This window comes from Stigmatopora argus, chromosome 9 (genome assembly GCF_051989625.1).
Source record: "Stigmatopora argus isolate UIUO_Sarg chromosome 9, RoL_Sarg_1.0, whole genome shotgun sequence".
NCBI lineage: Eukaryota > Metazoa > Chordata > Actinopteri > Syngnathiformes > Syngnathidae > Stigmatopora > Stigmatopora argus.
In genome coordinates, this window is record NC_135395.1 from 1,549,104 (window position 1) to 1,564,558 (window position 15,455).

At 38.4% G+C, this 15,455-nt stretch overlaps 2 protein-coding genes across 4 annotated transcripts; one reads left to right on the plus strand and one right to left on the minus strand.

Moving 5' to 3' along the window:
* Nucleotides 1-2,408: 2,408 nt before the first annotated feature.
* Nucleotides 2,409-15,072, minus strand: LOC144082105 (uracil phosphoribosyltransferase homolog). 3 transcript variants are annotated; one of them, XM_077608955.1, is made up of 9 exons: nt 14,871-15,072; nt 14,525-14,785; nt 13,705-13,747; nt 13,557-13,626; nt 13,123-13,185; nt 12,628-12,789; nt 11,890-11,988; nt 10,771-10,858; nt 2,409-2,552 (listed from the first exon to the last, which is right to left on the minus strand). In XM_077608955.1, exons 2-9 carry the CDS (start codon nt 14,758-14,760, stop codon nt 2,528-2,530), a joined length of 786 nt encoding a protein of 261 aa, XP_077465081.1. In that variant the 5' UTR covers nt 14,761-14,785; nt 14,871-15,072; the 3' UTR covers nt 2,409-2,527. The 3 variants fall into 3 exon arrangements, with proteins under 3 accessions (XP_077465081.1, XP_077465080.1, XP_077465082.1); XM_077608954.1 differs by lacking the exon at nt 2,409-2,552 and adding an exon at nt 3,984-4,083; XM_077608956.1 differs by lacking the exon at nt 2,409-2,552 and having other exon boundaries at nt 9,554-10,858.
* LOC144082104 (palmitoyltransferase ZDHHC15B-like) lies at nt 4,611-10,712 on the plus strand. Its single transcript, XM_077608953.1, has 11 exons — nt 4,611-4,773; nt 5,171-5,197; nt 5,265-5,359; nt 5,442-5,562; nt 5,779-5,848; nt 6,627-6,659; nt 6,745-6,865; nt 6,933-7,065; nt 7,142-7,268; nt 7,430-7,545; nt 8,719-10,712. Exons 1-11 carry the CDS (start codon nt 4,656-4,658, stop codon nt 8,760-8,762), a joined length of 1,005 nt encoding a protein of 334 aa, XP_077465079.1. The 5' UTR covers nt 4,611-4,655; the 3' UTR covers nt 8,763-10,712.
* Nucleotides 15,073-15,455: the final 383 nt, after the last annotated feature.

Genomic DNA, 15,455 nt, shown 5'->3' on the forward strand with positions numbered 1-15,455 from the left:
CGCCGGTCTTTTGGTCGCCGGTCTTTTGGTCGCCCGTTGTCGCGGTCCCGGCAACCAAAAGACCGCGACCAAAAGACCGGCGACCAAAAGACACCGACCAAAAGACCGGCGACCAATCGACCGCACACGGGCCAGGATCAGCAGTTACTCATTATTTTCATCTTACATGACTATCCAAGAAAAACCATTCTTTCTGATTCTGTTACTGATTCACGTACTTTAACACATACTTGCGCTTGCATCAGCCCTAATGAAGCGACTCAAGTTCTCAAATTTGTTGAAACGCTGCTAGGCCAGGGAGGGTCACTGGAGGTGTGTGTGTGTGTGTGTGTGTGAATATTTTGTGCCATCACTGATTGGAGGAGGTTTTTACTGTCACGAGGGGACTCGCAAGGTCTCTCTGAAGCCACGACAACGTTTTTCCGAGCAGCTGTCAGTCTGGCGAGTGGCTCTTGACAGCACTGCGAGTGTAACATTGAATCCAGCGTGAGGGAGAGTAAGTCAGCTGCCAGGCTACACATGACACTGCCAGTGGAAAGATGGAACTTTGAAAAGACATCAGTGGAAAGACCTTCAATGGAAGTCACTTTTCCACTACTGATAAAAGCCGGTTTTGATGAAAAACATTCCACGCACATAAATACACAAATATGTCTTGACAGACGATGCCAAAAAAATAAATGGCTTTTAAATGATGTCATTATTTTGAATATTATTCAATTAAAAGCTGTTCTCAAATCCAGGCGGGCCTTAAACTTTGAACAATTTATTTTGTTCATTCATACTGAAATGCGACAAGCTTATATAATTAGAGCTAGAAAACGAAGCGATACTTTCACAGCAACAAGACCCAGGTGGCATTACCTGTATGTTCGTTTTTGGTAATACAGGTCATATATTTTAGTGCATTCGATTGTGTTTAGGGGTAAAAATTATTCTTTTATTTTTTGCAACACTTTTATGCATCATCTATTACATCTTTGTATCAACGTTCACTCTGACATGCCTATCCCAAACCAATCTGTCTTTCTTTATATTTATTCCGCTCACACAGACTGACTTGAATGATGGAAACATCTCTTAAGTATCTGCTAAGGAATGTCATCTGCAAGGATAACTCCAGAACTTTTCCATGCAGAGTTTGGAAAATGGTTAGTCAGATTTTTGCATTTAAGAAGGATACGAAAAACAAAGCAAAAATATAAAAGCAGAAATCAAGATTATGTTCCTGTTTTATTGTTGTTTTATTTCATTGTTCTAGTAACTGTGTTATTTTCACTAAAAATAAATAAATAAATAGATTTTATATATATATATATATATATATATATATATACACCCACTATATATATACACTATATATATACTGAAAATAACACAGTTACTAGAACTATATATATATCTATATTTTAAATTATTTTTATATTTTATTTTTTTTATTTTATAGTTGCTATTCAAAACTACTGCAAACCCCAAATATATTTGTGAATATTATTATCTAACATTAGGGAGTATATACAGACGCATTGAGGCTAAAAGCATTGTTACACATCAGATTACAAATTGCCAGTGATCTATTTCTCTTCCACTTTTTGTTTTGAATGTTGTTAAGTACACGATCTAATTACACATTTCCAACTTGATTTTTCCCATCATTAATACTTGAAACTTAAATATTACACCGGCAATGGAGAAATTGTACAAATGAATTCCTAAAATATAAACTGATCAAGATTCCATATTTTGTAGCCAATGACAATTAACAAAAGATATTCATGAATCATTTCATGGCGATCCCAAAATCAGCCTTGAGTGAGAGCGTGACTTTTTGAAATGAAAAATCTAAAACGGACAGTGTAATTAGTGTCCTCGGCGTGGCGCGGCCATGTAAATAAATTACTGTGATTGTTGCAGACACACCGGTCTCCACCCTTGAGCAGATGTATTTTCACACATGCAGGGTGAGGTGTGAGCAATTCCTCCTCCACCCTGTCATTGTTTGTTCTACTGTTACGTGTGAATATGCGGCAAGCAGAAATTTAAGATCTTTTCTAATTCTTGCTCCACTGAATACTGTCTGGTGATGTCATACCAACCCAGTAACTGTACAGATGTCCACCATGTCCATTCTGACAATATCCAAGTGTGAATTCCAGTTAAAGAGCATACATTATTCATAGGCCAAGTTCAACAAGACACATGCAAATTTTCATCCGTGTTATTATAAGAGTCTAAGAGGCAGAATGTGTTTTTCTGTCTTATGTGAGATTGCAAATGGTTTGTGCTTTGAAGTTGCAGCAATGTTTTGACCCACTAATTAGTGCGGTGCTCATGTCTGATGTTCATACACTTACCTTTTGTATGAATGACGTCGTGTGGGCGAACTGATGATGTCCTGGATATGCCCCAATGTCAATATGAAAACAGACTTTCCAATATGAATTTCATATTGACTTCAAACGAATGCAGACATGATGAATTTCTGGTCCAGACACACAAGCATGCAGGGAATGGAATGGAAATCCTATCAAATCCAGTTCTGCATCTTGTGCCTGTGAAAAAAATAACAGCAAAAGCAACAGTTTTTAAATGCACAACACAACTGAAGTGAACTCGTATTCGTGTACCCAAATGGGGGAAAATGGTCTCATTTGCAGCCCACCTGAATTGGGTGAGAATAGCGTAGGGATGTGAGTCACCAATTTTCTGACAATATGATATTCATAATAATACTTCTTGTTTTTTCCTTACAAATAAAAGATGTTCCAAAATCTCCAACACAAAAACGCATAATTAAACCCACCATAAACAGATGACCAGATTGAACAAAACCGGGTGCTACTTGTCAAATTTATTAATACCTCTGAAAGCTGCAGAGTAGAAGAAGATCAAGACATGAGTCTCAAGGGTCAAATGACACACCCAAATACTAAGTGCCACTTGATCCTCAAGGCATGAACGTGGATTGCAGCTCAAGACCAAACACTTGAGCTGCCTTTGTATCTTGGTAGTACGTAATGAGCGTTCATAGTATTATGAGATATATCACAATACCCCCCACGCCCCTTCTGTTTCCATGCAGACATGCATGAACTTTGCCCAAACAGGCTTTCCTTTAGCCCTTAACTGTCTGTTTATGTAGACTCCCACCAAGGTGGCATTGAATGCACCTTCATCACACTGCACTCACACACCTCTAAAGTGAAGGAGTGCCTCTGAACCTGCTGGTTTGATTTTGTACTTTAACTTCAGGGCATATGTTTTGATTAAAAGGTCGTTACTGTTTTCCTATACACAATGGCTTTATAGTGGATGAGGCTTTGCTGGCGTGTCGACGGATGGATGTCTCCACTGTGTGGAGGAACCAGAGAGTAACTGTCACCACCTTGTAGCCGACATGGTCGCTTGAAGTGATGGCGAGGCAGACAAACAGTATAGGGTGGACAGACGGAATAGGGTGGAGGGATGTTGTTATTTTAAGAGTGAGTGCCAGACAATATGTTGAAAGTGGGAAAATGTAAGCCTGAAGTTTGACGCTGTAACCGAGGTCATCTCACAGGGCAGGTGGAATTAGAATGGTGGTTCATGTTAACCATTCCCCAACGATACTTGAATAGAATACTGATTGTGGCATACATATTGTTGCCGACAATCATGTCCGACTATTAATAGTCATTTTTCCATCTTCAGAAAGAGGGGGAGGAAATATTCAAAAATGCCTTGTTGAAATGGAGGGGAATTAAAGAAAATTAGAGGATTATCACACCAAATTAAAACAGTACACTGCAGTATCCCTCCCAAAATGTAGTGTAATATCTAATTTGCATTTAAGTATAGTTGTAATTCCAGTATCTTCTCCTAGGCCTAGTCAGGGGTGAGCTGCTAATCTCAAATTATTTAAATAATTGTTGTGTAGTATTAACATTCATTTTCAAACAGCTCAAAAGCAAGAATTTAGTAGTCTAAAACAGTCTATTAGTGTCCCCTAGTGGTCACTCTCAAAATGCACGAAAAGTGGGTCGGCAGCGTGAGTACTGGTGGCCATCTTGTGTCGGGGGACTTCTCAGGTGGTCATCAGGGGACCTAAAGGAGGTGAGTGATTTGTGCCAATAAAATATTGTCTCCCTGAATTCTTTAAAATTTACACCGTTTGGTTAATGACAACCCGTATTAACTTAGATTTGATACAGGATGGATTTTTAGAAACTTCTAAAAAAATTCACAGGTATGCAGTGATAACTATAGCAAACCAAGCCATTTTTATCGGTGTAAAATTCAGCAATTTATAGCTATATCTGAATATACATATACGTTTCAATTTCTACAATGGCTCTGACGTAAAGTGGCCGACAAGCGAGCATGCCCGTTTCTATGAGCACACATGAAGGGCGAAATCTACCATTGAGTACATGATATCTAAGTGATTTCTGTTATGACATGTGGCTTCAGAATACAGCACTTGCTCAATACTAACATTTTTGGTTTAGCAAGTTGGAATATGTTAAATAAATTTAAGTTTCCCCCTATTGTACTGCTGTATAATAAGTGTATTTAAATTACTACATAAACTAAATTTTGAAATCGAGCGCCGATGACGCCGACGCAGAAAACCCAGGAAGTCATGTCGAGCGCAGAGAGCCGCATTTCGATGGAGTATGGCGCTCTCCAGGGGCTTAAGATGCTGTCAAAGGGTTTTCTCGTGGATACCTGTTCTTATTATTGCTTCTGTTGTGCTGTGGTCCTATTACGCTTACGTATTTCAGCTTTGCCTATGTGAGTATTTAAAAAGTGATCGTTTTCTTCCCACCGTTTCCCCATTTAAAACCATAGACATGTACCGCATTTTGCCGCACAGCTCTGTACACAACATTTCTCTTACAGTGCAGGAATTAACAAACTATGCGGAAGTGTCATCGATCGAGCCTTTATGAATTTTGTTTTCTGATTTTAATAATCACGCAAAGCCCTAATGTAATGATGTTTACACCCACAAAGCTTTGTTTTTTGATCAAGAGTGTCTATTGTTATGGTTGTTGGTTTCAACCTGTTTTTCCGGCTCGCTTTGATGCCCAGTAATTACTGTACTCATTTAAAAATAAGAGATTTGATTTATGAATTAGGTGGGCGCCTGTTGGAATACTCTAAATATTCTTTCTTCCTGTTTCTGCAGTCACCCTGTCAAACACAGTGGAAAAGGGTGAGTCGTCTATTTTGGACAATATAGAAAACATGACCATAAACCTTTATTACATTGTCTTTTGCAGTGGCCTACTTATCGGTATTCCATGTTTGCTTTGGAATGTTTTCCTGGGCTTACTGGAAGTCCATTTTCACCCCAGTTGCATCCCCATGCAAGAAGGTAACCACAAAATCACAAGCGTATTATTGGATAAATTTTTATTTGGATTATATAACACTAACTGATGTTTTTGTTGCTATAGTTTCAGCTGTCTTACTCGGACAAGGAAAGGTACGAGATGGAGGAGAGACCAGATGCACAGAAACAAATCTTGGTAGAAATTGCCAAGAAACTGCCCATCTACACCCGAGCACAGTCTGGAGGTAAACTTCTACTTATTCTTTTATGAGATGCTCCTTCAACAAGGCTAGTGGATTAGCAAGAGTCAATCTTCTTGAATGCAATGGGTGTGTTAAAATGCATCCTGATGCAAAGCGTATAAGCTGCTGGCTCTTTCATTAGCACTGATGCCTGCTGCGTGAGGAGAATGACCCGCTTGGCTCAAATGTCCTTCACTCAACTGGTATTCTTGTATCTAGCTATCAGGTTCTGCGACCGCTGCCAGGTGTTGAAGCCTGACCGTTGTCACCACTGCTCTGTCTGTGAAATGTAAGTCCCTCTTTCCTCCCCAATACAGTAATACCTCGACATACGAGTACCCCAACATACGAGCAATTTGAGATATGAGTAAAATTTCAAGCAAATATTTATCTTGAGATACGAGACAAATTTTGATATACGAGCATGTGGACGCGAGAGGCTGCTCATAAGGACATCATCGGCACTGTCTTTCTGGTCGCAACTCCCTCGTGTCATGTCTCTACGAGCACTGGGCGGAGCGTTGCATTTTTTCAATGTTTTTTTCTGCCAGTTAGTCAGTGCAGAATGGCGGAGCTTGTTCGCTAATACGAGAGGAGTACTACATCCCTGGCAAGTTGGCAAGTGGTCGTGCGTTATCCTATTGTGAGGACATTTGCGTGCATCATTTTCGGAATATTTTGAAGGGAAGACAAAAGCAAACAATCCTCGATAGGTTGCATCTGAAAGTCAGGGTGTAGCAAATAGAGCCAACCCGGCCGGCAGAAGGTATCACAATTTAAAACAAAATTAGAATTAAGTTTAGTGTAAGGTTAGATTAAATTTATTTTTGAGTGTGTCTGCTTGGTAATCCAAGTTCATTTAAATTCGTTTGTTATGTTACGAGCGCGTTGCTGTGCAAAAAGTGTATTGCCTTGGTGCGTCAAGGAGATACAAAATATAAATCATTTGAGTAAAGTATCTTATATTTAAATAAATATTTTCACCCCCCACCCGGGTAGTGAAATTTATGTGGCACCCAGTACAACCCAAAGAGGGTATCATAAACATGTTATATTTTCTTTCACAGATGTGTTTTGAAAATGGACCACCACTGCCCCTGGTAAATTTTCATTTAATCTGTAGTCAATTTAAAAAAGTATGAGTGGATTAGTGTTTTTGACTATATAATCTGATTTGTTTTTTAGGGTGAACAACTGTGTTGGATTTTCAAACTACAAGTTTTTCCTGCTCTTTCTCTCCTATTCAATGCTGTACTGCTTATACATAGCAGCCACAGTCTTTCAGTACTTTATAAAATTCTGGGTGGTAAGTATCATAAATCAGCAGTTCATTTTTACACCACTATTTAGACATATTTAATTCTGTCTGCCAGGGGGACTTGCCAAACGGACCAGCAAAATTCCATGTCCTATTCCTCATGTTTGTGGCACTCATGTTTTTTGTTAGTCTCATGTTCCTCTTTGGTTACCACTGTTGGTTAGTTGCGAAAAACAGATCCACCTTAGGTATGTGAAAAAAAAGGCATGACACTAGTAAAAGGAATGTAGCATGCTCTGACTCAATACATTTTACTTGTTCCAGAGGCCTTTTCACTTCCAGTTTTTGTCAACGGACCTGATAGACATGGCTTCAATGTTGGCTTCCGTAAAAATTTGCAGCAAGTCTTCGGCAAAGACAGGAGACTTTGGTTCATCCCTGTTTTTACAAGGTGGGCTTCGAATTGACTATCGCATGATATCATTCAAAATTTTCGAAATTATTTGGTGCCTCGAGCTAATTTCTCATGCTCGTCATTTTATTTTGTAAGAGAACCAGAATAGGTGACCTTAATAAAAAGTTAATTGTCTTTTTGCGTCATGTTATTTTCAGTCAAGGGAATGGACACTACTTTCCTTTGAAGAATCGGAATGAATGTCAGAACCCTTTACTGGCAAACGGCGAGATGTGGGAGGAGTCAGATGACGCGTCGGAGGAAGGAAGTTGGGGTGAGTCGATTGAATAGTTTGCAAATTGTCAACAAAATATTTTTTTGTAGTTTGAAGGGGTAATTTAGTCTGTCTTACAAGCTAAAGATTGAGGGGGAAAGGGGTATTGAACTAATACTCCGAAATGAACCCCTTATTTTACTTATTGTTAAAAGCCTGAAGCATAATTAAATCTTAAAAAAATACTAATAATTTGTAATCAGTCATCGATTGATCTTTTTATGAAGCGAATAAGATCATTAACTATTGTTAGCTATTAAAGACAAATTTAGCACTTCTAAAAAATGTCTCAAGTTTGAAATTTGGCTACTTTCACATCTGATTTGGAATATATTAAAAGGGACACAAATAAAACCATTCTTCATTAATTACTAGTTACGGTTTAAGAGGGACAGGGAGAGAATACAAGAGTTCTGGGAATAAAGTGCAGAGGCGTGCTTAACCTAAATCCAATTGGAGGTGGTCTGCAACGCACCATGTGATCACAAACCTTTGCTGATATAGGCCCACGTATTCAGCAAATCCTGTTGTTGTCTTTCAACAATATGTGTTCACACTACTACATTGTTTCGTCCATGACATTGGAACTGACTAATCATGCCTTTTTGTATTGAGCATCACAAATTGCATTTAATGTTAAAGGCAAAATCAATTCTGTTAGGTAGTGATCCATAAAAAATAACTAACAAATTGTAAATGCAGAGCAGAATCCAAAACAAGTGACTAATTGAAGTTCAAACTAAGTCAAATGTATCGGTTGTATCACATTGATAAATTAGCTGTTAATTAAACTCAAACTAAAAGCTACTGAATGGTCAATAACATTATTTACTAGTTAAACCTTAGCAGGATTCTAATGAATCCTGATGTCACATGTTGCTTTTGTTATAACGTCACCTTATCTTTTATGATCCTACTTTAACCCTGAGTCAACACGTCTCACCAGTGTCCTGTTTTTTCCATATGAGTGAACTAGCACAATAAGTGGGATGGATGAGACATAATAAATGTAGACAGCTAGTTCCCCAAAATAAACGAGCGTGACAACTTGAAGTCTGGACACATAATTGAATCAATACCACACTCTGGCGGCCACAGGATCATACAACACTTGAACAACTGCTGTAGAAAATTTGTAGTTTATGTTCTCTTCCCTGATCCCTCCAATTACAGGGGAGGATCAAGACCCATCTGTAACCATAGAGATGGAGGACTAAACAATTGACATTGGTGTATAGTTCAAGAGATTGAAGAGGAGAGAACGTGCACTCGAAACGTGGATGCTCTCCAGCAACTCTGTCATGGACCTAAATTGAGCATCGCACCATGTTTGGATGTTATTCTTCTCTTACAAAGTGAACTACAGAATGAACATTTCAGGGGGTCCTGTGGTTGCGCAAGGATTAACTCCAATTTCTTGTGATTGTTTGAACGTGTGAGATTTTGCAAAGGCATCACTCCAGAGTAACCTGAACGTCTTGTAACCTAGTAGCGCATCTTATTTATGTCCACTTACTAAACCTGAGCCTTACACATATTGTCTTGTGTAGTGGGGATCCATTTTCCTGAATGTATCCATCTTTTAGGTACAAATCTTCAATTAGTACATTCATAGTTTTTCATCATTACAAAGTCATTCTGGAATAGAAAGATCAAGAAATGATAATTCCCCAAAGTTGAAATTCTATAATTCTAAGTCTCACTATTAGAACCCTATACTTCCTTGTTACCAATTAGTCATTTTCATTGTGTTGTGAACCTCTAGGCTCCAACCTAGTGGTAGACACAACTGCCTCACAATGCAATCTATTTTTGGCCTTTGTATGGCATATGCATTTTTTTTAAACTGATAATGTTCTTTGAAGAGAACATATTCCATATGTGTAAATGTATGAATGTGCGTTGACTATGTAACAGTGTACGTACGCCACCTCGCCCTCAAACAGCTGATCAGCCATGTGTTGACTACAAACTTGTGTTGATGTATCTAAGATTGTCAAGTTCTGGCAGGCGTCTACACATGATTTAATAGAGGATAATTAGATACGTTCAGCTGCATACAGTACAATTTTGTAAAAAAAAAAAGATAATCTAGCGCATTTGCAAATTCCTGTTATGATTCCTCAGAGATGAACAACAACAAATTTAGTGGTGCATATAGACACCCCAAGATATAAGGAAATGCAGTATATTGTACATATTATGTTTGATTGTTGGGGAAAAAACAAAACGTGCAATACAATAGGCACCCCAGAGGTCAGGATTATTGTGATTCATAGGAAAATGGTTAGATGGACGTCTACTAATGCCAAACTAATTTAAATTCACAACAGAAGGATGAAATAGGATTAGATGTATATCATCATCAATGGCCCTGAAAGAACTCATTCCTGATTTTTGTATTGTTTTATATCCATGGTCTAAGGGTTTTTTTGAACACATGATATGCCAATGTTTTGAGGAAAAAAACAAATATTTGTGGTAAAAGTTTATTGAAAACAAAAGTGAAGCCTTGAATGGAACCAGGATTTTTTACTTCACTGACACTTGACTTGATGAGGATAGTTTTACTCCGTTGGACCAACCTAATACCGTTGTTAGAATAACACGGCCATATCAGTTTTAATTTCGCATTGATACTGTGTATTTTTAATGTTTGTGCACGTCGAACCCCTCAGAAAATGTTGATGTTTCATGATGCTTATTTATTGCTAAAAATGAGTTGAGACGTAGCTGCTGCAGGATATTGTCTATATTTTGCTCCATCATGTGACATGTATATTTATAAATACGTTGGCGATGCATATTTTATGTATCAGAAACCTGGATGTCTAACAATAAAAAACGTTGTTTTTTTTCTTTATCCCATGACGCAGTATATACAAAAGCTAACGTGATTCATTTGAAAGTGGTCTTTGGTGTATTTTATATATTCAGGTTGTTTCTCTCAGTTGGTACCGTCACAAATGTTACAAATATAAATTGTTTGTTTTATCACCACTGGCAGCAGCCACAATAAAATGATGTTATTATGGCTCAGTATTGTTTGAATCCATATGAGAAAAAGAAGAAATAATCAAAAGCATAAATAGTTGTTGTTTTTTTTCGAGGAGAAAGTATTTGGCACAACAGGAATATTTTAAATAAAGCTGACAAAAACACATGTACGCCAGTTGCAAGCTCAAGTTACTCAGTTTGTCCTGGATTTAATCGGTGCCAAAATACCTTTGTCCAAAATGTGTTGGCGCCACTGCGTGAACTTCTGTTGCCAGTATGGTGATGTCTGGGAACTCCTGAATTATAGATTTGGCTCCTAAAGAGAAGAAAGCGAAAGCCTTCAGATTTGATTCACTTTCATTCTTCACCATTAGGTTTCGTTCTGTGTCAGTCACTGTTTAAACAGGATGTTGGTGTTTTTTGCGGTCTGTAGGAATCTAAATGTATAAGTGGCCCACAGCTTATTAAGAGGATAGGAACCATGCTCAACTGTGAAAAGCAAAGAAAGGTCTAAAAATATGAACAATTTATGCTTAATGGACAGTTGGCTCCCCCAATACAGAACTCTAAGTGTCAATGTGCCATTAGTAATTGCACAAATGCCTCGCAATTGATGCACTTACTGTATTAACACTGGTGGTAATGCTTTTCTTTTTTCCAATATTAGTTTTACTAAAGCAATATTTTCTTAGAAGTTGGTTGAATACACTTTCTTTGACTGGTTTTGCTCAACTCTTGAAACAAAAAATTAGATTCTAAAATCTGTGATGATTCGACTTAACTATCATGAATCAATAATGGAACGCACCTCTTCCAGAAGAGTTCTCGTGTCAAAACGAAACTAAATTCTGGTAAAATAGTCAGTGGACCTAAAATGTATCATCATTTTTTCCATCGTTTAAAAGGGATTAGTGACAGTAGGAGAGTCTTTTGACATCATTAATCACTTACACTGCCTAGAAAATTGGAAACCTTTGACATGTCATTATGACTATTGAAATATTCCACCTTATTGAATACAGGTGTTATTCAACATTTAAATAAATAAAAATTCAGTTCATAAAAATTTGAATTTTATGATGTGCAAGAAGACCGCAACACCCAACCGTTTTTAATCATGAGTTTTCCTCAGGCAAAATTAAATTGTTGCGGAACTTTACAAATTCATTTAGGAATGGTGTCGTAGAGGACTAATTACCAACTGCAGTCACTACCCAGCAATGCAGTTACCGTTTGGATAAAAGCAATGACACATCAGCTGGAGATGCTCAGAGGGAGATTGAAGACTGACTTGTTGGGTAAACAAAAGCAAATGAAAAACAAGCACATGCAGCTGTACTCACGTACCGTGAGGAGTGGAGAAGAGGCTGAGGAGGATAATATGTCTGGGCTGGACTCCGTGCTCGATCAGCACCTTCACAGCTTCAATCACAGTGTTCCCAGTGCCTGCCAATACACACAAACAACACACTAAAAACAGCCCTCATGCAAATTTCACATTGTAAAGATGACTCAGGTTAACAATAAGATCACCATAAAAACAGGTGGAGTATAATTGCTTATGTTATCATCTCAAAAAGGTCTTTGGTTGTGACCCGTGCACTTGACATGCCTTTGAATAGTTTCCCATTAAAATAAACCTCTAACCTGACTAGGTCACCAGCATACATTTTTTCCCCTCATTTGTGTGTGGTGAAAGGCAAAGAGGAAGAAAAAAAAAAAAAAAAGATAATTTTTCCCAGCTCTCATTATGATGTTCTGCAGCCTGGTGGCCATCGCCTAGGTAGTGTATAATTTGAAATTATACACCAGGTCAACATTTCCACATCACTCGGGCAGACTCACCCTGCTCTGATAAATACAGCTCTTACAGAGGAAATTATTTCCTCTGTAAGAGCTGTATTTATCAGAGCAGGGTGAGTCTGCCCGAGTGATGTGGAAATGTTGACTTGGTGGTGAAGGTCAACGTGGACGGATATTCTTGAGAAAAAAAACTTGCACATGTAATGGCATAATTGACACGAGCTCATGTTGGGAAAACTGAAGTGCAGCATTGAACTTTGCATGTGTGTGTGTACCACTTACTGAGGATGGGGTACATGAGCAGCACTTTTCTTCTGTAAATATCCGGAGGGAACTTGGCATAGTAAACTTTGGCTTTCTGGGTCTCTTCGTCACTTTGGATGAGAATTTTGCCGATGCGAATGGAGCGGCAGCAGTCTCGCAGCCCCTGTTCCATGGCTTCACCTGTGACCAAGACACATGGAACTCAACAGGGATGATAATGGTGTCTCCTTTATCATGTACAGTTCCTTTTGTAAGCCACGGAAACAGATTTGCTTTGAAATAAATGTTTGAAGATAACTGCTTAAATCCTGGGCAATGACTGAGAACAACTGAATTTAGACTGTTCTTTGTTTCATTTTGTTTGGCCAGTGATGCATTGAGGCAGCCGACACGAGTCAAATCAGACCACATTTGTTCCATTTATGACTTATGTTCTCTTGAAGTGTACAAGACAGGATGAGTAGTTGAGTGGTTTCACATTTTGGTAGCACTGCAGATCTGTTTCAAACTCACCACTTCTCATAATGCTGACACCGCAGTTGCCTCTTTCAAACTTCACTCCGTCATATTTATAACCTAAAGACAATAGATAGTGGCATGAAAAAAATGTGGGCACATTTTATTATCATATATAAATCATTGGTTGTTTGCATAAGAAATTTCATTTTAATACACCCAAACAGATAAACAGTGTATCATTTCTGGAGTTAAACTAGGTTTATCGCACTAACGGAAGAGAATTATATTAGACAACTGTATAAAATGTGGGCACCCTTGTTTTTTACCTTAATGATAAATTCAAAATCAAACTTGGAATATGAGCATCTCAAGCTTTGAACCTCATAGAAAGATCTATGCAATCATGAGAGAATGTATCAAAATAGCAGTCTTCAATGCACTGGATGTTGATCGTTACCCATGGCAGCTTAAGTAATTATGATTCTCACCTGTTGGTGTGGTCACAGTGCACTCTGAGTAAGGCAATTGATTCAAGCCTTCTTCCACTACAAGTCTTATCTGTTGAACAATATAGGTCAATTAGATTATTAAAACACAAATGCACTGTATTATTAATATGGTGCTGAATGATCGTACCAGTCGGTCGGCGCTAAACACAAAATCGCCTCTGCTGGTGGTCCTACAAGCACATGAAAAAATATATGAAGCAGGTCTTTCACAAATGGAAACTTTTTTAAACTCTCCTTACATGTAATGTGGAGTAATTACTACTAATTTACAGCTTATTCACCACTAGCTTGCTAGTGAATGGAGAGTCCAGGTTGGCCCCTGGCACAGCGGAGAATTATGGTAATAAAATGGTTGTTCTATGGGCAATTAGTTATATAGAGAACAGTTTGCAGGATTTTTTTATCTGCAAGATTTTGTACAAAAAAAAATCCAACACAACAAGGGCTGGCTCTAGAGGTGACTGTGTAGTTCCCTTCAAAAAGAGTGACGCACATACTGGAACTCAATAAAAATTAACATACGTGAACTTCCTTGTCTAAACCTCTTCGCCAATCATCTTAAAGCCTGGCTCTTCGATGAACAAAATTAGGATCGCAACACTGTCTAAAACTATGCTACGTGTGTTTGGCTACAATCTTACATATTTACATAGATGTGTTCAATAACATGACTATAAATCTGTTCATTAATACGTGCTTTTTAAATATTAATCAAACTCCAAATCATTTGTGCAAGTAAAAAATGAATGCAGGTTATGTTTTCCTCAAAATAAAGTATATTAAGTGAGCTTGTTGGTGAAAAACGGGCCATCTTGATTTGAAAGGCCTTGTAATAATAATGCATTGTTGATTCTGATGAGTCAAACCTTAATAGTTAACCAATTATCATTTTTGCTGAAGAGATTGGTGGATTGCAATGATAATCATCACAAATAGCAGTGACTCACTTGTCTCTAATAATAGTCTGTAATTCTCGGATCTGGTCATTGAGTGGAAGGAGTTTGAGTTGGGGTCCCAGTGAGTCCTGGTTTAGAGGCTGTCTGCTGCTGGCATCACCTGCCTCGACACTAGTGGGCAATACAGCGGCCACATTGCTGCTGCTGTTTGTGGCAAAGCGTACTTGCTTCATTGGGTGTTCCTGCCCGGGATTTACATTGTTCATTTGCTGATTGTGGCATGGCATGCTGAGTGAAGGAGCCGGTAGTTCCCTGGCAAAAGGATCAAAGTTAGTCGAGGGGGCAGCGCTTAACCAACCGTTTAACAAAGACCATCCGGCCACACAATGTCTTTTACCTTGAGCTGCGACTTGTGTTTTCTAAAAGCAAATTTCCCAACTTAATCCAGCTGTCGCATGCCACAAACTATTGGCCCCACATACATCAATGTTTATTTTATAAACCGCGAGGTGTAAACTGTCAAACTAGCCCGATGTTAGCGGTCAAGTCGCGGTGTGTCGCAACAACACTCGCTTGCTAGCTTTGACACGAGTGACAGCATAGCTCTCACGTTAATAACGATAGATGACTATAAGGAGTCAGTGGCGTAAGTAGCTGGCGGCCATCTTGCGACAGAAAATACTATACTGCCATGTGATATTCATTGCGAAAATATTCATAACTATCAGAATTTCCCACCTATTAACAAAAATGTTTTCAAAAAATGGTATTTTACTTGGTTATGATTCAGGCTGACCAAAAATAAAGTTTTAATATTTTTTTATACATGCAGTTATCTTACTCCATCTCCAGTCCTTTGAAAATCGGTTGCAAAGTGAACAATTCCTAGCGATTTCCATGTGCACGCTCCATTAGCTGTAATGTAATGTTTGTTCAATGGCCCGATGCAAAACGGCCGATAAGCGAGCATGCTTGTCTTTAC